Below are 23149 nucleotides of genomic sequence, written 5' to 3' on the forward strand. Positions count from 1 at the left end.
TCTAAAACGATCCAAATTTACGTTCATCTTATTCTCCATCATTTGCTGATTCCAAAAACATATAAATATCTTATATTCGGATTAAAAACAAGCTCTGAAAATTAAATATATAAAAATTATTATCAAAATTAAATTTGTGAAATCAATTTAAAAACACTTTCATCTTATTCCTTGTCGGTTCCTGATTCCAAAAACATATAGATATGATATGTTTGGATTAAAAACACGCTCAGAAAGTTAAAACAAAGAGAGGTACAGAAAAGCGTGCTATCCTTCTCAGCGCAAGTACTACCCCGCTCTTCCTGTCAATTTCACTGCCTTTGCCGTGCGCGGTGGACTGACGATGCTACGAGTATACGGTCTTGCTGCGTTGCGTTGCGTTCAGTTTCATTCTGTGAGTTCGACAGCGACTTGACTAAATGTTGTATTTTCGCCTTACGCGACTTGTTTTTTAACTCACGAAGGCTTCCAATAATCTGGTTTTACACTTACACTTTAGTTACAGCCAATTGCATCCTGAGGGACACAGCATTTCCGCTAACCTTTTGCAACTTTTCCAACCAACACTTGCCAACAGTGCTGGTAAAAAAATAAAAATAGTAAAAATATATTAGGAAAGTGTCTCAGAGGAGAAGAGAATGGCATTCGCAGTAATCCTTTGTGGTACTGTAAGTTGTAACTGGCACTCCTGGAGTCCTATACATGAGGCAACTGTTGTGCAAAAGCTTACCTCTACCACCCTACAACCCTCAAAGAGTGAAAAAGTGACATATATATCCACGAAGAAACATTTTAAACAAACATGCCATTACCAGAGACCTGCAAGTGTAACTCATCAGTATTTAATTTTTTTTGCAACTTTCTCACCAACAATAAATAACATATTCCTGTGTGCACAATATTCATCATGTCATGATACTTTTTTTTTATAATAATACTTTGATAGTCTCTTGTCCACGGTAGGTGATCTGTTTAACTGCACAAATCTATAAGAATCAAAAAAACAAGAAAGGTAAGTTGTTGAAACGTTTGTTATTGACCACACAATACGTTACATTTATTCACAATCACAAATATTTCGACCCAGCGGTCTTTTAAGTGCACTGGCAAACACTAATTAAACAGAAAAATACATCAGAAATAATGATCTGTGAATGTAACGTATTGTGTTGTCTAATAACAAACCTTCCAACAACTTACCTTTCTTGTTTTTTTATTCTAAAATTTGGAACATTGGCAGTCTTTTTGTTTTTCGATTTGCACAAATCTAAGAAATAATGCAGTTTGGTAGTGGTTAACTCATGACTACACCCAAGATCCCTTTTTCTGGCAAACCTCCCCAAATCCCCTAATAGTAATACCTTCAGAAATAAATTGATGTTATTGTTAAGTTAACTCATTATGATTAAATTTAGAGCCTGCACTAGTAAAACTAAAAGTGGTAATTAAAAGAAGAATAATTCTTTGCAAAGTGTGTACATACATGTATATGATCAATAATTAGGATGGGGATGGCTGTTTGATGAATTGATCGACTCAGAGTATTATACTGTGTTTTTCTCTCACACACACACACCGTTTCACAACAAAAGCCCTGTGAGTATCTAATTAAGGTACAATTACAAACGATTCAAATGCGATTGTAAGTTGGGTTATAGTTATACTTATACAGATGAGCAACTCCCCTCAACTTCTATCACGCAATCAACAATAAAAAAAATCGTAAAAAGACATGAGTCTGACTCTGAGTGTGTTAATTGTTATGAACCGTAATAATATGAATAAGTTCATGAAAAGCAATTCATAAAAATTAAACATTAATTTTTACTTTTAGGAGGGGTTTCGGGGATTTTCATTTGTGTTTTTTAGCCTTTAGTTGTTGTGTGTGGGTTTGTTTATGTTGTTCTTGATTTTTTGGGGGAGGCGGGGTACCCCTTACAGAACTTTATAACTTTAGTTACACTTACAAGCTGTTACACTTCTTACTTTACAAAATACATTACAATAGACAGAGCTGTGCAATATATATGAGCCTGTGCCAAAACGTGGTCAGCAAGAAGATACCTACCTTTCAGTTTCACGAATAATTTCTCTTTATGAAAGCAGCAAGTTACTAATAGCACCACTCCTTCTTAAAGTAAACCCTTCAGAGAGATAGGTACTTACAGATAATTTCATCAGTTTTTATCAATTGGAAGGTCTTGAAAAGGTTATTAGAATGTCCCAAAATGACAAAATCCGACACTTTCAAAGTGGGACATTTGACACATTATGACATAGCTACTTCATTGTTTTGAAAGAGCATGTATGCTCATTGGAAATTAAATTTCTTGATTGTATTTCTATGAGTGTATAATGAGGATTTGCTCAAATGAGTTTGCACCCAAAACATGTTTGAATATATAAATTTATGAAAAATTTGAGTTTTAAAAGTGGGGTGTCAACTGTAACGGTTCATGTCCTAAATTTCTCAATTCAAGACTGCAATTTTCTTATTTAATTATATATATTCATTTGATAGCTTTCAGTACATTAACATCAAGAAAAGAGCATTAATTTACATTGAAGCCTCATGACAAAAGAAAAACTCAGATGTCATTTGTACACTCTTATTTTATAAATTTCAAATATTTTATAATTACTCAAAATTTACTGTGTCTTTTCGTTACGATTGACCATTTCCTTATAAAATTCACAATGTGTTTCCTCTCTTTTGAATTAGTTTAAAATGATAGCTTTTATTCACACCTGCCTGAACAAAACTTAGTTGAAAGGCATGTAGTTATTTTAGGCCTAAAAAAAAAAAAGGTGTGGTTACGGTAACCCGACCTACCCTATTTTTAGGGGCCGATCCTATAACTTTTTATTACATTTGTCAAAAAAACAAAACAAAAAAAACGAGTGCAAAAAACGCAATGAAAGCGAAAGCGCCCGAGTCGCACACTTATTTCCCTGTCAAGTAGGTTTAATTTGTACACATTAGAAAAAAAAGTTTTAAAAAAAAAAGTGATTGCCTACATACCTACCTTATTTTTTTTGGCTATGTTACCGTAACCACACCTATTTTTTTTTTGGCCTTAGGCTACAAAATAAAATATTTGTACTGTGTCCTCTTTACAGAGCCGTTACGATTGACACACAAAAGTCTAAAAATCACCCAAAGCAGCATGTGTCTTGCTTCCCCTTTTGCACAGTTCCTGTGGTTGGTATTCTTAAGGCCAAAAAAAAAATTTGTCTGTTTCTGGTAACATGGCTAAAAAAAATAGGGTCGGTAGGTAGGGATTTTTTTACATTTTTTTTTTACCCCAAATGTAGACCAATAAAACTAACTTTAAAAATCGCGCAAAGAGACTGGATTCACTATACATAGAGACAAGACACTCAACACATTTACAAATCGTCAGCGGACTTTCGTTTTCACACGTTTTTGTTGTTCATTTTCTCACCCTGTCCTTTACCAATTACCACCACAAAAAAAATTTTTTTTTTTGAGTTTGGAAAAAAAAAGTTTAGGGTCGGCGCTGAAATTTAGGGTCGGTCGGGTGACCAGAAACAGACAATTTTTTTTTTTTGGCCTAATGATAATTGAGAAAGATTTCAATGTGGTGTCTCAATTGATGTCTTGTCACAGTAGTTATTCATTGTTCGGGACATTTTTAATGTCTTCCGGGACATGTTACAGTTGACACACAAAATTTGAAAACTCATCCTGTGTATGTTTCTCCTGGCTCATTTTGTATTCAAACAATAAGTATGAGTTACTTATTACTAATTTTGTCCCAAATTACATCTTTTTTTTTAAATAAGTGAACAATATGCTTTGAAACAAAATGTCATGTCTCGTTACGAGTGACACACAAATATGAGTATCTTAGTACAGTAATCAGAATAGAAATCCAACTAAGTTTGGATACCAAAACATTTACAATGCCATAAATACAACATAGCTTCTTAAATTTTTGCTCTGAAACTATTTTTGCGTTTGTGAGAAGAAAATTTTGACCTGTTATGTGTCAATCGTAACGGAAGACACAGTGGTTACGTCATTTTTTTTTAGTCCAGCAGTCTCAGCTATGTGAGCAATAGCAATATATAACCTTAACTTACAATGGATACTGTATGTATAAAAATGTGATTTTGAGCCATTTAACACTTTTTATGAACAAAATATTAAGCATAGTACTGTGTCCTGCGTCACAGTTGACACACATAAATATCAAGCTTTGTCCTGACATTATCAAAAAGGTATGCTACCAGTTATCTCTCAACTGTCAAAAACAGAATCCTAAAACAGTCAAAATGACTATATTAAATTTGCAAAGCTCTGTTTGCATTCTGAATTTTGCATGTGAATGTCCCATTTCAAGGATCACCTTTTGGCACAGGCTCATATAGCTTTAATGTTAATTGTCCAGTTCAAACTGCAAAAAAATCTCAACTCTTAAAACTGATGGCAAACTTGTGTTGTGAATATTGAGAACTGTAAATTGCTCTAGTCAAACTTTGATCTACGACTACCGAGTACAATTATTCTCAGCCTAATTTTGGGGTAGACATGCATTCATGCAATGTTTCGTCTTTCATAAACACAGGCAACCAGGACCCTGCTGCTGGATGCGTTTGATTGCAGCCCTGTGCATCGTGCACTGTCTCCGTCACTTGACAGTGTACGTTCTAGGAGCAGCTTGCCAAGAAAATCGATAAAGTCTGTCACAGTTCACAGCGACAAAAGATGACTCATTCACACCGATCACCACATGTTTTCTTGACAATGCAATCGCTTTTATTTTACTTCAAAAGCGCTCTTCTTACTATCTCATCTTACCAGACGCTTCCGCCTGGGTAAACCCGAAAAAAACAAGCCAGTTTATCGACAGCATCTAGTCAAACCTTCAACATATCGCCTGCAGCGAAACAGCCTAGTTCTCTGCACAGCACTACTGAAAACAACCAGAAAACAGAGAAGTTCTTACCGAATCTGCCCGCTCCTTGTGCTCCAAACAACGCGGAGAGAATAAAAATGACTCTCCCGTACCAGCCCATTGTAGAACACATTCAGGAATATATCCGATCAGCAGCATAGTTGATGGAATTCACTGAAAACACCGAACCATTCTTTGTGTTGTGCCTTCGCAATCCTCCATAATTTTTTGTTACTCCCTTTGCAGAGCTAGGCTGATGGTTTCGAATTTCCAATAAGGGGACCTAACTCTCCCTTTCACTGTTTAGCATAGGCAAAAAAGGATTATTTCCCTTCTAAATAAAATTTATCAATAACCCGCCCCCATTTCTATTTAAAACGTATTTTTGACGGGTGAGGGGTGTCAGAAAGAAGTAAAGAAACACGCACACACAAAATTAACAAACAAGCAAACAAATTAACACACAAGCAAACACACGCACAGGCACATAACAAAACATACACATCAACTACGAAACGGCTCCGCGGAGTAACACTTTTGACTAAAAACAAAATAAAAATCAACCAAATAAAAAAATACCAAAGGTATTTATGCATTCATAAAATGTTTATTCTTCTCTTCTTTTCTTTTGTCTTGTCCTGCCATGGACCTTGAGGTCTAGTCTGTGAACTATATAAAGAGATCCCGAGCTTGTCTCTCACCACCTACTTTAGATTAACAAAAACCACTAAATCCAGTGAGAATAAATAAAAATGCATGTTTGTTTATTTGTTTGCTTGTTTTTTGAAAAAAAATAATGTTGGGGGAGGGGTTTGTATGTGCAGTTTGAAGGGACCGCTCATTATTTCATGTGAGTATCCTAATAACTACAGGTATCCATTGCCCAAATCAGAAAAAAAGGTACAGACACAAGCTCTTTGAAGCAAAATACATGTATCCCCCCCAAAAAAAAACAGCCACCAAAATCAGACTGTATCAAAAAATGCAGGCATTAATATACCAAAAGAGTGATTGTGGTCAGAATTTTAGGTATACAAGTACTTATATATATATATATATATATAACAAATTCAAGGAAAAGAAAAGCCAAACAAAGAATGTCAAGTGGCAGCCCAAATTTTCGACCTGTTGCCAGGCCTTCCTCAGGGGCGTGTAATTCTGCGAGACGCCAATTCATGCATCAATTACTAAGCAACACAATACCATGGTTATTTTAGTTACGAATCACAAAGCAAATATTTCAAAAATAAAATTTACATTCAAGCTTAGATCTACTTTCGTTTTGATTGTAATCAAAACAAATGTACACGTGCGAATTCCAAAGTTATTACGTCAAAGGTATACGTATCTTGTAGTGACGTATTCGTCGCTGATGACGTAATTTCAAAGTTCGAACAAAATGGATACTTATTCTTGCCGTGAACAGGCAAAAGTATCATTCTGATGTCTCTTCAATTAAATGCGTAAGTACTTTAACACATTTGTTTATGCCAAAGGTTTGCATAAAGATACAACACTTAACCCTTCGGACAGAATACATAAACAATATGTATCTCAACTATATGAATTCGAAGATCAATAGAGAAGATACACTAAGATTTAGACATCTTCATGCTCATGAACTTTTGATAACATTCCGACAAAACATTCTTCGACGACAAATTTTTACTCTCTCTCTCTCTCTCTCTCTCTCTCTCTCTCTCTCTCTCTCTCTCTCTAATTCACACACACACACACATACACACACACACACACACACACACACACACACACACACACACACACACACACACACTCACACACACACACATTGCATGGTCTAAACGAAAGCTATAATAGAGTGTTTACGGATCAGAATTGAGTCCACTCGGCACCAAAGTTTTTAATTTTGCAATCCAGAAAGACTCTCTTTTCCACTTCTCATCCCGGGTCGAACAAAAGACTCTTTCGATCACAATGCACTCCATATCACCGAGAGAATGGTCGGGCTGGTTGAAGTGCACTGTGAGAAGAGTACCTGTGTTCTTCCCAATGTGTGAGCGGTGGAGATAGAACCTTTCTCTGAGACTGTTTTGAGTCTGCCCCACGTACTGGGCACTGTGGCATTTTTTACACGAAATGAGATAGATAATGTTTTTGGTGTCACAAGAGAAGTGTTCTCTGAGAGTGAAAGTTTCACCTGTTTTACATGAATTGAATGTGGTGGACTCAATCAAGTGTTTTTCACAGATGACACATTTTTTACGCTCACACCTGAAACACCCAGGGTTGTTGTCGTGCTTAGGAGGAAGAACTGTAGGCATTAGGATATTGCGAATGCTCTTACAGTTTCTCTCCCCACAGATGGGCGTTTCAGGCAGAACGTTTTTCATGTGTTCACTCTCGCTGATCAAGCTTTCCTGCAAACCATGCAACCACTGGCCGAGGGGAGGGTTGAGTGGGTTATGATTGATGACGAAAGGGACTCTGTTTGTGGGAGTTTTTTTGCGATATGAAAGAGTCTCCTTTCTGATTTTAGCTGTAGCTTTCCTCCTGCCATCTTTAACAGTCTTTTTGCTGTACCCCCTGGCAAAAAACTGTCTCTCCATCTCATCGCACCTTTGTTGAAATTGCTCCTCTTCTGAGCAGAGTCTTCTGAGTCTCAGAAATTGTGAGTATGGCAAATTTCTTTTTACGTGAGCTGGGTGACACGAGTTTTGGCACAGGTAGGCATGGCTGTCGGTAGGTTTAGAGTACAGGTCAGTCTGAAGGTATCCATCCTTCAGACTGACTGAAATGTCTAGAAAGGAGACTCTTTCTAACGATGAGTGGTGAGTGAATTTGATGGTAGGATGAAGGGAGTTGATGTGTTTTAGGAATGTGTCTAGGTCATCATCTGTTCCTGTCCAAAGCATAAAGATGTCATCAATGTATCTTCTCCATAGTTCAGAGTTAACAGGTACTGGACTTTGTTGGAATAGTTTTCTTTCCAGTGCGGCCATGAACAGGTTAGCCACAGATGGTGCCATTGGTGTCCCCATCGCTGTTCCGTGAATCTGTTGGTACACTTCTTCCTCAAATGTGAAGACATTGTTAGTTAGTACGTGATCAGCAACTTTCACAATAGTCTCTGTTGGTGGCCGATCACCCTGTGGTCTGGAATCTAGCTCTTCCTTGATAGCTGTCTTCATGTCCGAGTGAGGAATGTTAGTATACAATCCAACAACATCAACCGTGACTAGTTTTGTGTTTTCCGGAAAGGGTCCGTGCTGGTTATTCCACTGGTCTATAGTGTTCAACATGTCTGTGGTGTCCTGGATGTAGCTAGGGACGCTTTTCACACAATCTTGCAACCAGTGGTCAACCAACTTTGATAGCTTTTCTGTTGGTCCGTTCACACCGCTCACTATTGGCCTACCCGGAGTGTTCGTAAGGGACTTATGAATTTTGGGTAAAGTATAGAAGCGGTGACATTGCACATTGTTTTCATCGGTTACTGCCCAGTCTTTTGTCGTTTTATCAATGTCCCCCTTATCATAGAGGTCTGCAACAATAGCATTAGAAGTTTGAACAATGTGAGAGGTAGTGTCCTTGGTTAGTTTAGTGTAATGGAGAGGGTTGTTCAACTGTGTTTTAGCTTCTTGGATGTATTTTTCGCAGTTCTGCACTACTACTGCTCCTCCTTTGTCTGCTTTGCTAATTCTTATTTCTCTCTCTTTGACCTTTTGTTTCAGTTCTTTCATTGCTGTTCTCTGGTCTTTAGTCATGTTGTCCTTTGTTGGGTTAGGTTTAGAATCTTTGTAGTTCTGAAGTTTACATTGCACACTTTGGCAGTACGTTTCGAGTGTGATGTCTCTACCAGTCGGTGGTTCATATCCTGTAGGTTTGTAGAATTTTGGTGTCTTTTTGACCTCCTCGTCTCTCTCAGAATCATAAAAAAGTTCCTTTAATCTGACTTTGCGACAGCCTTCACCAATGTCACTCTCTAGTTTTTGTATGTCAATGGTTTTTGGTGTGGGACAAAACTTTGGTCCAAAAGCAAGTACCTGTGTTTGAGCTTTTGTCAATTCCACAGTAGACAGATTTACAACAAGTTTATTTTCTTGGTTTTCGTCTTGTTTGACAAACGTCCTTTTCTGTCTATTGAAACGCCGGTTACGTGTTTTCTTTTTAATGTTAGCATTAGCTTCGTTCGTTGAAGTAGTTTCTAGATCTGTTCTTTTCTCTTCAATGAGACGTTTTAGTTTCCTTTGTTTCTTCGCTCTGTTCTTTTGAGCCGATCTGGATGGCTTGTTGAATTTTACCAGAACTTCTTCAAACTCAATATGAGAAGTATTGTTAAAGATGCCGTACATGATAGAGTTAGTTTCCTCATTTGCTTTCTTAAGCAGTGCATATATATATATATATATACTAGAGGAATACCCGGCTTCGCCAGGGTGAATCGCGAGACAGAGACAGACAGCGTGGCGGTTCACCACAATCACCTTTGAAGGCGAAGTCCTGTCAAACGGGATTGAGAATTTTAGAGCTTATTTCTTAGCCCTATATTATCTGCTGTGGCTTCTCAAATGCCAGAACATACAGACAGACAAAAGCCGCTAGACCACATCACAAACAGAACTCTACAATACACAGGTTTTTGCCCACACACACACACACAAACACACACATACACAGAGAAGCCGTATATATATATGCATATCTGTATCTATAAATATATAGAGATAGGTGAGAGTGTATTTTTCGCGTGGCTATAAATTGATTCGACCTTTTCACTTTGACAGTAAGAACAACTTACGGGTGCAAGGGAAGCGTTGTGGACAGCGCAGTGGACAGCGCAGTGACATTCTAAAAATAGTAATAGTAACTTACAAACGGGAAAGCCACACGAAGGAAGGGAGATAAACGCCAAACACTGGAGAAGATAAGGAAGAGTTACTTATAATGGTGAAATGAACACAAAAACCAAAATCAGTTCAGCGCTGCGCGCTGAGAGCACGTGTTGAAATATCTCATCGATGATATTGTGTCCGGGGTGTAGCTGAATACGGTGTCCAAATTTGAAAAAGATCCAGCGAGAACTTTGGCGTTGTGATGTGGTGTAGCGGCTTTGGTGTGTCGGTATGGGGGCCCGGGTAGCTGAGGTGGAACCAAAATCGGTTCAGCGCTGCGCGCTGAGAGCACGTGTTGAAATATCTCATCGATGAGGTTGTGTCCGGGGTCTCTCTGAATAAGCCCACCAAATTTGAAGCAGATCCATCGAGAACTTTGGCCGTGCATGGCGAATACACAGATACACAGACACACACACAGATACACAGACAGACACACACACAGATACACAGACAGACACAAGTCGTATATATATATATAGATATAAGATATCCTCTTGGGGTTGTCAGATGAGGGTAGTCTCCCGTGCCAACAGAAGCTACCATTCAGAGAATGGTTTGCTTCTTAGTTGGATACCATGGGTTGACAACTCTCGCCATCAGTACCACCTGACCACTGATGAGACACAATAGTGTCGAAACACGTGTCTGGTCTAGGTACAAATACAATGGTCCTCCTCAGGACTAGATTACCTTGCGATACGTCCCCCACAAGGGGACTTTGCTCTGTAAATCTCGGTCCCCCTTGAGGAGGGTCTGATGCTCCCAATAGGCTGTCTGTGAAGGGATACTTATTTCTCTCTCTATCTCTGCTAAGAGATTTTAACAAATCTCGGAAGAAAGTCTCTGCTGACTTTCAATTGTTTCTTTCACAATTTCTGATGTTTTATATATATAAGTATATATATGTACTTGATCAATTTGACTTGGGGGTGTTTGTGTTGAACTAGTATTTTGTCTTACAAAACTAGATTTTGTTGCACATCATCCAATAACAAGAAGGGCAAAGCCCATACGACTCACATGCTTGACCTTGACCTTTACATGACCTTGACCTTCAGGGTCAAGGTCAAATAACTAAACCTAGCAATGACATCATACACTAAGAACTGCTTTACAGGTCATGCAACACAAAGCTGTTAATTCAAGACATAGGAAGTACAATGGTGCTTATTGGCTCTTTCTACCATGAGATATGGTCACTTTTAGTGGTTTACTACCTTATTTTGGTCACATTTCATAAGGGTCAAAGTGACCTTGACCTTGATCATATGTGACCAAATGTGTCTCATGATGAAAGCATAACATGTGCCCCACATAATTTTAAAGTTTGAAACAGTTATCTTCCATAGTTCAGGGTCAAGGTCACTTCAAAATATGTATACAATCCAACTTTGAAGAGCTCCTGTGACCTTGACCTTGAAGCAAGGTAAACCAAACTGGTATCAAAAGATGGGGCTTACTTTGCCCTATATATCATATATAGGTGAGGTATTCAATCTCAAAAACTTCAGAGAAAATGGGAAAAATGTGAAAAATAGCTGTTTTTTAGACAACATTTATGGCCCCTGCGACCTTGACCTTGAAGCAAGGTCAAGATGCTATGTATGTTTTTTGGGGCCTTGTCATCATACACCATCTTGCCAAATTTGGTACTGATAGACTGAATAGTGTCCAAGAAATATCCAACGTTAAAGTTTTCCGGACGGACGGACGGACGGACGGACAACTCGGGTGAGTACATAGACTCACTTTTGCTTCGCATGTGAGTCAAAAACAGCCTCAAACACCAGCACTTTTGGCCATTATACTGTGTGATAATAATTCAACATTGCGAGTTGTTGAGCTATATTTACACTAGAAAAATTGATAGCTTCAAGTTGCTCTTTTTTTGTGATGCCTATGTTCATGAATCACTCTTACCGACTGATATATTTCAGCTTACATGGTAGAATCAGTTAGATCTCCCAGAAAATAAGTATTTATAAGCAATTTCACGTCCCTTAAAAATCACACACACACACACACACACACACACACACACACACACACACACAATTCTTTAGTTCGAAGACACTTAACAACAGTATGCACAATCAGACAACAAATATGACAATAACAACATTACAATCAGTTTTATTCATAAATGTCTGGGGAACATTTTGTTGTTGTTGACAATTAATGCTGGTGTTTCTGTACACATAAAAGTAACAATGAATTAAAAATACCTGGTAAGTCAAATTTACTTACTCACTCTCGATCTCTCTCTCATTCTCTCTATTTAGGGCAAGGCCTGGATTTTAAAAAAATCAAACAACAAAAACACATGTATGTATACTTGCTAATCTATAAATTTCCATCCTTACATCCTCCTTATGAAAATATTTACAACAAAACTTAATTCCGTCATCCATAAACTAGCTGTTGTTACACAGACGCCATAGGCAGCATGATCGACAATGTACGTTGGACAGAGTTAAGAAGGGAGGCTTCCTTAAAGATTTGCTCTCTCTCTCTGTCTCTGTCTCTCTCTCTCTGTGCAGTCCTCTTCTCCAGACATATAAGCACAGAGTGAGAACTGTTCTTTATATTTCAATTTTTTATTTTTTTTTAACTTTCCTTTAATCATTTGAATGACCGGCCCTCCCCCTACTCACCCTCACTCTCCCTGGTAGACATTAACACATGTTATATATATGGACTAAAACACTGACATCATTTAATCACATATACATGTCATGTCATTCCATTATTGGAACTCTACCGGTGTCTCCCTTCACTGCAAGCTGTACGGAGGAAAGGAAGGCCTGGAGAAGACGGCATCATTCGTCTCGCTGTCCGGGCTGACAATATAACGTGTGATCGACAAGACGAGAAGAAAAGAGCCCTACAATTGAATCGGCAAAACAAATCTCAGCACGAACAAGTATCCATTTGTATATAGAGCTGTAAAATTCACTGCAGCATAATGCTGTTTTGTGTACCGGCATGAGTGTTTCTTTTGGCTTTCTGAGGCACGCTAAAAAGCAGAGATGAAGAATTTGATTCTTTGTATGTTGTGTCCATGCAAATACATACACCAGTAAGATTATGCCTATCTTATCTTGGTCACAACAACCACCGTACAAGGATTATATTCATGTCAAACATCTTCTTAAACTTCAGACTATTTTTGACGCTGAACAGGTAGTAAAAACTCATTTATTGCAAAAATATCAGCAGTTAAAGATAGAAAACCCAAACAAACACATTTTTACCAAGCAAATTGTAACAGCTTTTCTTTTCATCAGAGCAGGATTGCCTCATTTTGGAAGCAATAATGCTGTGAGAAAAATATAATTATCACATATCACAGACTGACCGGCATCAAAGGAAAATATTTACAACAAAACATAATTCTGTCATCCATAAACTGTTGTCACACGGAGGCCAATGGCAGCACGACAACGTGGGACAGAGTAGAAGGGCGGCTTTCCTCAACTGCATCATTTTGGTCTTGTCTGATAACACAAAAAAAGAACTCATATATATATATATATATACTAGAGGAATACCCGGCTTCGCCGGGTCAATCGCAAGACAGAGACAGACAGCGTGGCGGTTCGCCGTCTTAGAGCACGTGTGAACATTTTCATCCACCAGTTTGTGCCCACTCAAAGGAAGGCAAGAACATACAGAGAGACAAAAGCCGCCAGACCCCATCACAAACAGAACTCTACAATCCACAGGTGTTGCCTGGCGAGCTAGCTATAAATAGCTCACAACTTCTAAGGCGAACAACTCTGCAGAGTCTGCTGTGAAGGGCAACGGTAGTCTCCCTGTCACACTCGACCCCCTTTGAATGAACTTTGTCCCCAAAGTTCCGAACCATGGACCCGCCAAGCTTAGGTCCCTCCCAGGTTGGTGGAATGGGAACAGCACGAAAATGATTCAGTGGCCTGAACATTTCATGTCGAGTCCCATCCCTGTCGACGACGCCAAATGTAACCGAGTGCCGAAACACCACAATCACCTTTGAAGGCGAAGTCCACTCAAACGGGATTGAGAATTTTAGTGCTTATTTCTAAGCCCTATAATAACTGTTATGGCTTCTCAAAGGAAGGCCCGAACATACAGACACGCCAAAGCCGCCAGACCACATCACAAACAGAACTCTACAATCCACAGGTGTTGCCCACACACACACACACACACACACACACACACACACACACACACACACACACACACACAGAGAAGCCGTATATATATATGTATATCTATAAATATATAGAGATAGATGACAGTGTATTTTTCGCGTGGCTATAAATTGATTCGACCTTTGCACTTTTACAGTGAGGACAACTTACAGGTGCAAGGAAAGCGTTCTGGACAGTGCAGTGACATTCTAAAAATAGTAACGTAGTAACGGGAATATGGATTGACGCCACACGAAGGAAGGGAGATAAACGCAAAACACTGGAGAAGATAAGGAAGAGTTAGTGGGAATGGATCTGGGAAGATGAACAGAAAAACCAAAATCGGTTCAGCGCTGCGCGGTGAGAGCACATGTTGAAAATTCTCATCGACCAGGTTGTGTCCGGGGTCTACCTGAATATGCCCACCAAATTTGAAGCAGATCCATCGAGAACTTTGGCCGTGCATCGCGAACACACACACACACAGACACAAGTCGTATATCTATATAGATGAGACACATTCAATTTTCCTTGGGACCTATCAAAAAGTAGGGATAGCAGGGACTAGTAAATTCCAGCATTTAATACAGGTTGAAATCTGAAATAACAAAGAAAAAAATATGCAACTGCATGGTCAAGCCTACTAGTACCTGCTCATACCTAGAATATTATGTGCTGAGACAAACAAACTTTAAAACTTGAATACACTATACTGCTGAACGGTCATTTGACCTAATCTGTGTCAGCAAATAAAACAGTGACAATAAATACACCAAAAAGATATTTTTCTTAAACTGAAAATAGCTAGATACTTAACGTTAACTGCATGTGAAGGTAAAATATAATAAGGCACTGCTGACAATATCATATCTATTGTTCAGAAAGCAAACTTACCTTGCAGGAGGTTCTGGTAGGGGAAGGAAGTCATTAGGCAAGTCCTCCTCTGTATCTGACATAACTTGATTTTCTGAAACCACAAAAATGTACTACTGCATGAACATATGCAGAAATGTGAAGACAGGCATAAACGCATGCACAAACACACGCACACTGCATGCATGCTCCCATGCACATACATGCATGCATGCATGCACGCACATGCACACACACACACACACACACACACACACACACACACACACACACACACACACACACACACACACACACACACACACCCTACAAGCACAACTGACCATCAACATGGAATACTATTACCTCGTGATTTCTGACAAGTAATGTACAAGTACATTACGACAAAAAAGTGCTGCAAATAGTCAACTTTTCATAATAAATGAGACAGAAAACATTTTTAAAAAACCCAGATGAAATAACCATCAACAAGAATAAAGTGCCGTTCACATGGCTGACTTTCGACCAACTTTTTCCCAACTTTTGTCGGTTTGAAATCGCACCCAAGTTGTCGAGGCCAAGTTGGCAAATAGTCCGCCATGTGAACTGCCCTGGCGATTTAGGTTCAACTTAGGCCAGATTTAACTGCGACTCGAAAACTCAGTTGAGCACTGTTCGACTCGGCCGTGACTTGGGAAAGATTTTGCGCAGACTTTCCTTATCGCACATACTGATTGGTTAGCTCTTTCCGCTGAGTTATTTATAGCCATCTAAACTGCTCTTCCCGCATTAGGAGGCAGCTCCGATAGCTGAACTGGCTGAGAATCGCTGCTTACAACTATAGTTTGAGCGTTTTTACTGTTTACATGGGCAGCGAATTTGATTTGACTTGGCGTCGACTAAAATCGGTTGAACATTTTGGGGAGAGTTGGTGGAAAGTCTGCCATGTGAACAGCACTTAACTATCACACCCCCAACAAACAACTACCCGTGTAGAAAATATACAGTTCGATCATGACGTGACTGTCAACATACCTTCCACTGACATAGCAGCAGTGCCACGGCCACTCTGGGCAGAGACTGTGTAAGAGATGTAGTCCTTATCATTGGGGTTGCGGCTCACCGATCTGCTGTTGCGACGGATATCCGGCTAACAGGAGCAAAACAAAAATGTTGTTACAATCAAAAACAAAAATACAAACAAAACAACAAAACAATCTTCCGATAATTCAATGTTGTACCAAAAGATTAAGAACTTACCAAGGGCTTTTTCTGGGGAGTGGCTTGTGAATTCTGCTTCGAGGGACTAATACCCAGTGGAGTGTCTGCCTGTAAACAAGAAAAAACAACCACACTTCAGTGAGCAAATCAGACACCCAGACAAAAATTGGTGTTGCTACGCACATGGAAAACTAGTTATGCGCAATAAATATACTGACAGCTAGGTTATCCATGCAAAAATGACAAGCTTGACCATGTTAAAAAGAAGAATGGATTCAAGTATAGGCTGTCAATGCATACAAATCAAAAACAGATTAAAAACAACTAAATGTACATGCAGCATATAAACTAGAGGAATGAATTGACAACTAAGACACTGATGCAAGAGGAACAGATAGACAGAAGTCAAGACAGACAGAAGTCCGGACAGACAGACTGACTGCACAGATGCTAGCTTGCATGGGGCTGGTAGATAGTCAGGCAGGTAGATATATGGATGATACTGAACACTATTACTTACAGCATAGCTGACGGAAGCATGGTGCAGAGTGGCGGCTTGACGCTGCAGGGTCTGACGTAAATAACTCTCATCCTTCAAAGCATGCATGCTGCAAAAAAAAGAAGGAAAAAATAGTTACAAATACTTGATAACGCACACACACACACACACACACACACACTAACACACAGTCACGCAGACACACACACACACACACCTAAAACAAACAGGCCCATTGTCACACGTACACCCATTTCACAAAATCCACAATTAAAAAAGATTAATTTTATAAAAAAAAAATAAAAAAAATAAAACAAAATATGTACAGTACCAATGCCATTCCAGTTAATGATGATCACAGGTAATGAATTGAATGGTAACAAACACATCCATCCCTTCCCCCACCCCCACACATTCACTGTCCCTGGCATTAAGCATGCATCTCTCGATCAGCAAAATTCGATCACCTGGCCTCCCCCAAAATGAGCGTTTGGCTGCATAAATGGTGGGGAAAAACAGTCATACGTACACACAAAAACCCACTCATGCAAACAGCATACGTTTACGCATGGAAGTTTCAGCCTATTTACACAGAGGAAGGAGAATAATTTTACCTGGCCTGCAAGATGGTAAATTTCTTTTCCCAAGTGCGATGAACCTTGTCAATCTCCTCCTTCAACCTGAAAGAAAAGATACATGAGTTAAATTAAAGTTACATTCCTTCTCTTGTAAAGGCTGCATGTCCTTTATTGCGCCCGAAGTTGACTTCACAAAGACTTCACATTAAATTAGTCCTTTTTACGGAAAATTCTGTGCCAAAGCTTTGTGCAGCAATCTTCGTGAAGAAGATTTCGACCAACTTCACCATATATGAATATTACTGGCTTAAGTGATTGTATTCACCACCACAATCTGTTCCGGCTTTTGCAGGGTATAAATAAATAAGACGGGCACAATGGCCAAGTGGATAAGACGTTAGCTAGCCTCCCAAGCGGAAAGTTGTGGGTTCGAATCCAGGCCGCGCCTGGTGGCTTAAAGGTGGAGATTTTTCTGATCTCCTAGATCAACTTAATGTGCATACCTGCTAGTGCCTTTTCCCCCTTCGTGTGTTTACGCAAGCACAAGACTTAAGTGGGCAAGGAAAAGATCCTGTAATCCATGTCTTAGTTTGATGGGTTACAGAAACACAAAAATACCAAGCATGCATCCCAAGAAAGCGGTGTACGTATGGCTGCCTAAATGGCTGGGTACAAATGGTCATGCACGTAAAAACAGTTTGAGTTTCAGCCCATGAACGAAGAAGAAGCCGGGTATAAGACTAAGAGCATCATTTCATAGGTGCTGCACAGAATATTAGACTTTTAAGGGGAGAAATAATTTTGCAGACTGACGACAATTTATTCCGAAATGTGAAATCCTGGACAGGTTTGTGGCTGTGAACATGATCCTGTACATCAAAGGACGGTGTATACATGTACCTTTAAAGTGAGCTGGCAGCATGGTTAAGACTTAGTTCCTATCTTAGCATATAGGTAATGTATCTATGTACGTGTGTGTGTGTGTGTGTGTGTGTGTGTGTGTGTGTGTGTGTCACAGTGAGTGTGTGTGTGTGTGTGCGTGTGTGTGTGTGTGTGTGTGTGTGAGTGTATGTGTGTATGTGTGTGTGTGTGTGTGTGTGCATGTACCTGTGGCTCACACAAAATGCAACTTATATTAGCTCCGTACGTTACAGATCAACGTGATATGTAACTTACGAGGTGTGATATGTCACCTACAAGTGTGATGTGTTACTTATAATAAAAATGTGACAAGTAACTTTATTTGTTGATCTGTAACTTAGTTGTCGTGTAACATATTGGTGGAATGCCACTTAATTACGACTTCAAAATTGAGCACTGTAGACATATATCATGTCGGAGAATGCAAAAATAATGTAAATAAAATCATGATGTGTGTGTTGAACTGTTTCTTAGGTCAACTAATTCAATGGAAGTAGATTTAAGTACACGAGCAATATTATTGATATGTACTAATTATACAAGTGAATTACAATAAACTAAAAAAAATACATGAAAGAAAGAAAGTTTTCCGCAATAATTGAGGCGTCTCAAAGATTTAGCTAAATCTTTAAGTTGCGTGTCACCATTTTCGTGTGTAGAGAATTATAAAAACAAATTTTCAATAATAAACAAACTTCTTCCTTTCGTTTCAGGTTTTTGCCTTTTTGTGAGTCTCATATCTGGTTTACTAATGGAAAGTGCCTGCGAAGTTTGGAATTATTTCATCAAAAACTGAATTTTTTACACTTTTTTTAAATTCGATTTTGACTTTCGTCATTTTCAATTTCAATTCGAACATAAGAAGGGACACGCACTTACATGTCCAACCCCTACTTCTATGTCTTTGAAAGGGGTGCTAACATTTTCAAAAAGTATTTGTGTGTGTGGCCAAATCTTAAGTTACAAATTGGACACATGCACCCACCAGATGTGTGTGTGTTTGTGTGCATCTTGCGTGTGTGTGTGTCAGTGTGTGTGTGTGTGTGTAGGTAGGTGTATGTGTGTGTGTGTGTAGGTAGGTGTATGTGTATGTGTGTGTGTGTGTGTGTGTGTGTGTGTGTGTGTGTGTGTGTGTGTGTGTGTGTGTAGGTAGGTGTATGTGTGTGTGTGTGTGTGTGTGTACAGTGTGTGTGTGTGCATGTGTGTGTGTACAGTGTGTGTGTATTCATTTGTGCTGTTTATGTTAACTAATCATTGAATTTCCCTCTTTCAACACTTTCTCTTGTCTGTTTTCAATGTTTGTTTTCAACAGTTATTATTATCTATATACTAGCTCTTTGGATGTTTTTCTTAGTCTTCTATGCTTCATATTTCTGTCTTCTATATAATAACATTAGTTCCTAAATCTGCTAGTCGGTGTCCAGACAATATAATAGCACTCCTTTGAATGTACACTGAAAGCCCCTCTTGATTTGTTTTGCTTGTTTGTTGCAAAAAATAGTTGTCTTCAAGTCTGTTTGTTTGGCTGTTAATTAACAAGAAAAGGTAATAATTAAGTAGGTAATAAACAAAAACAAACCTTTTGATTTCAGCTTTGAGCTTTGAGTCTGACATTTTTAGAGATTCAGCCTCCACCTCTCCTTTTGCACTCTTCTCTGAGGCTTTGGATCGCTCCTGAGAATGTAAAATACATATATCATAAAATAAATATCAAAAATCAATAAAGGTGTGAAATCAATGCTTCCTTTTCCAGTAATCTATATATATATACGACTTGTGTCTGTGTGTCTGTGTGTGAGTCTGTGTGTCTGTGTGTGAGTTCGCGATGCACGGCCAAAGTTCTCGATGGATCTGCTTCAAATTTGGTGGGCATATTCAGGTAGACCCGGGACAGGACACAACCTGGTCGATATTTCAACACGTGCTCTCAGCGCGCAGCGCTGAACCGATTTTGTGCGCGCTGAACCGATTTTGGTTCCACCTCAGCTACCCGGGCCCCCATACCGACACACCAAAGCCAAAGTTCTCGGTGGATCTTTTTCAAATTTGGACACCGTATTCAGCTACACCCCGGACACAATATCATCGATGAGATATTTCAACACGTGCTCTCAGCGCGCAGCGCTGAACCGATTTTGGTTTTTGTGTTCATTTCACCATTCCCAGTAACTCTTCCTTATCTTCTCATCTTCTCCATGTTTTCAGCGTTTACCTCCCTTCCTTCGTATGGTGCACTATAGTATGAGGGGGGCATCTTCGGATATTCCCGGCGTTCTGTTACTATTTTTAGAAGGTCACCGCAGTGTCCAGAACGTAAATTGGACCCGTAAATTATCCTCACTGTAAAAGTGCAAAGGTCGAATCAATTTATAGCCACGCGAAAAATACACTGTCATCTATCTCTCTATAGATACGGCTTCTCTGTGTTTGTGTGTGTGTGTGTGTGTGTGTGTGTCTCTCTATGTGAGCAACACCTGGGGATTGTTCAGTTCTGTTTGTGATGTGGTCTGGCGGCTTTTGTGTAATTGTATGTACTGGCCTTCCTTTGAAAAGCCATAACAGTCCAAAAGGGCTTACAGATAAGCTCTAAATTGTTCAATCCTGTTTGAGTGGAGTTCGCCTCCAAAGGTGATTAACACGGTTACATTCGTCGACAAGGATGGGACTCGATATGGTCAGGAATGGCATTATGGCCACTGAATCATTTTCGTGCTGTTCCCATTCCACGAATCTGGGAGGGACCTAAGTCGGACCCGGCGAAGCCGGCGTACGGCTCTAAGTACTTCTTCCCGGCGAAGCCGGCTACCCGGCGAAGCGGGTATTCATCTAGTGACATATATATAAGTTCACATGTGCATGAGCACACACACTGTGAGCCACACACTCAAACATACACACACTAACACTCAAAGCACACACACACACAACAACACACACACACACACACACAAACACACACACACACAACAACACACACACACACACACACACAAACTAGCTCACACATGTACTAGCTCTCTCTTCTTTAAGTAATTAATTGACTTGGAGAGATATACATCAGTACCCCCACTTTTTCCAAATCATGACAGCTAAACCAATGACTAAAGTTATGACAAACAGACGGACAGACAGACAGACAGACAGACAGACAGACAAAAAGATATGCAGATAGACAGGCAAGCATGCAGATCAAAACACTGACAGACAGATCGACATGCAGACAGATGGATCGATCAACAAAGAGAGACAGACGGATATGCAGAGATACATAATGCAGAGCTCGATACACACACACACACACACACACACACACACACACACACACACACACACAACAACACACACACACACACACACAAACTTGGAGAGAAAAACACACAAAGTTAACAAACAGTTCTGACCACAGCGAGTTCTTTTTCCAGTTCCTTCTTCTGGTCCATCAACTCCTTGATCTTACCCATGTCCTGATTTGCAAGACGTGCTGCCTCCGCCTTGGCTGTTGCTAGTGCCTGCATATGTGACATATGATTTTAGGTTGTGATTTGGGGACAAGATTACAGTGCCCCCCATGCAGCCCCTCCGAGGACCCCAAATTTAAGGCTCCCTCCTTTTAAGACCAGATTTTCTTAGGTTTTTGGAGGTCCTAAAACGGGGATTCCAGTACTGTACCCGGAACCATTAGGCTAGAGGTTTGAGTATGATTATACTGAATGATCACTCTTGATTGGAGTTGTCTCAGCAACACATCCCCACTTGTTGCTGCTATTTGTGACTATAAAGCACTCAGTCAAATGAACACTGCATGGCCATGGACCAGTGAACTGAAGTGTTTTGACCAGACTACACTTCACACTGACTACCCTGAAAAAACGTATTACCAAGACCAATGACCTTTTTCTTAAAATCTTACCTTAAGCTTCTGTGTGGCAGTGCAAGTCTAAGTTTTATTTTAATTTAATCCAGCTTAGAAAGTCTTGATCAGTGTAGTCATACAGTGCGCAAAGCTCTGCTCATTTAAAAGGCAAGTGCAAAAAAAAGATATGTTCAGCTACAGCAAAACTTCAATGGTGTGCCAATTAGTTTCTGTTGCTTGCAAACTTGCATTTTATGAAGCTTCGCAGTCTTTGCCACTAGCACATAACTGACCAAGGTTGAAAAAAAGCCATGCATGCAGCCGAAGCACATGCACTTCTATAATTTCTGCATTAAAATACATGTTATACAATAAACCATTGCATCATTACACATTATTTTCTGCCCAAAACCATGCAACTTTCTGTTTATACGGGGACACAATTTTGAACTCTAAAAAAATCTGTTGACAAAAATTCAAATAATCGAATTTAACACATTAACAGCTAAATGTTTGAAATAACACACTTGAGTTTTATAACTGATGGACGGAATGGTTAACAATTATCTGAGTAACTATAAAGATAGATGTATGGGGGGGTAAATAGATGGACGGATAGACGAATGGACAAATCAAAAAGAGTCATTATGAAGGAAAACAAAAATGTTTATATGTTGTATTTTTTTTAAACTTTTAAGATAATCAAGAAAATGACACACATTTTCAATATACACATGTATTGTGACCCACAAATACCTCTTCTTTGGCCAATCGTATCTGTTCGCTGTTTGATTGTTCCATCTCTAGCTTTTGTTTCATTAACTGAAAAACAGCAGGCATGCATGCGTAACTCACATCAAAATAAAATAATTCCGTAAAACTGCAAAGCACTAAAAGAAACAGTACATGCAGAGAGATGCATGTGAACTAATAAAAGCAACAGTCTTCAGAACAATAAAGCAAATGAAACCAAATGATTCAGAAAAATCTTCATACTAACCATAAAGAGAGAGAGAGAGAGAGAGAGAGAGAGAGAGAGAGAGAGAGAGAGAGAGAGAGAGAGAGAGAGAGAGAGAGAGAGAGAGAGAGAGAGAGAGAGAGAGAGAGAGAGAGAGAGAGAGAGAGAGAGAGAGAGAGAGAGAGAGAGAGAGAGAGAGAGAGAGGAGAAGTTGAAGGTATAATGATAAAGTCAGAGAACATTTAAACAAATTGTAACTTAATTTAACAAAACAAACAAACAAATAAAGAAAA

At 39.3% G+C, this 23149-nt stretch overlaps 3 protein-coding genes across 7 annotated transcripts in view; all 3 read right to left on the minus strand.

The window, feature by feature from the left end:
• LOC138981503 (disintegrin and metalloproteinase domain-containing protein unc-71-like) overlaps nt 1-5599 on the minus strand; it is a 43500-nt gene extending 37901 nt beyond the window's left edge. For both annotated transcript variants that reach the window (XM_070354445.1, XM_070354444.1), the window contains exon 1: nt 4974-5599. In XM_070354445.1, coding sequence (XP_070210546.1) covers nt 4974-5055 — 82 coding nt within the window. In that variant the 5' untranslated portion in view covers nt 5056-5599. The remainder of the gene's footprint in view (nt 1-4973) is intronic.
• Nucleotides 5600-6766: 1167 nt separating this feature from the next.
• Nucleotides 6767-8668, minus strand: LOC138983043 (uncharacterized). Its single transcript, XM_070356446.1, has one exon. The coding sequence runs from the start codon at nt 8666-8668 to the stop codon at nt 6767-6769; it is 1902 nt and encodes a 633-aa protein (XP_070212547.1).
• A 3248-nt stretch (nt 8669-11916) lies between these two features.
• LOC138981505 (uncharacterized protein C10orf67, mitochondrial-like) overlaps nt 11917-23149 on the minus strand; it is a 33201-nt gene continuing 21968 nt past the window's right edge. For 2 of the 4 annotated variants that reach the window (XM_070354449.1, XM_070354447.1), the window contains 9 exons: nt 22655-22720; nt 21447-21554; nt 19625-19719; nt 17161-17226; nt 16568-16655; nt 16087-16155; nt 15862-15976; nt 14869-14941; nt 11917-13296 (listed from right to left, as the gene is read on the minus strand). In XM_070354449.1, the coding sequence (XP_070210550.1) occupies nt 13215-13296; nt 14869-14941; nt 15862-15976; nt 16087-16155; nt 16568-16655; nt 17161-17226; nt 19625-19719; nt 21447-21554; nt 22655-22720 (762 nt within the window). In that variant the 3' untranslated portion in view covers nt 11917-13214. The remainder of the gene's footprint in view (nt 13297-14868; nt 14942-15861; nt 15977-16086; nt 16156-16567; nt 16656-17160; nt 17227-19624; nt 19720-21446; nt 21555-22654; nt 22721-23149) is intronic. The other 2 variants (XM_070354450.1, XM_070354448.1) reach the window with 1 other exon arrangement.

Source organism: Littorina saxatilis, linkage group LG12 (assembly GCF_037325665.1).
Source record: "Littorina saxatilis isolate snail1 linkage group LG12, US_GU_Lsax_2.0, whole genome shotgun sequence".
NCBI lineage: Eukaryota > Metazoa > Mollusca > Gastropoda > Littorinimorpha > Littorinidae > Littorina > Littorina saxatilis.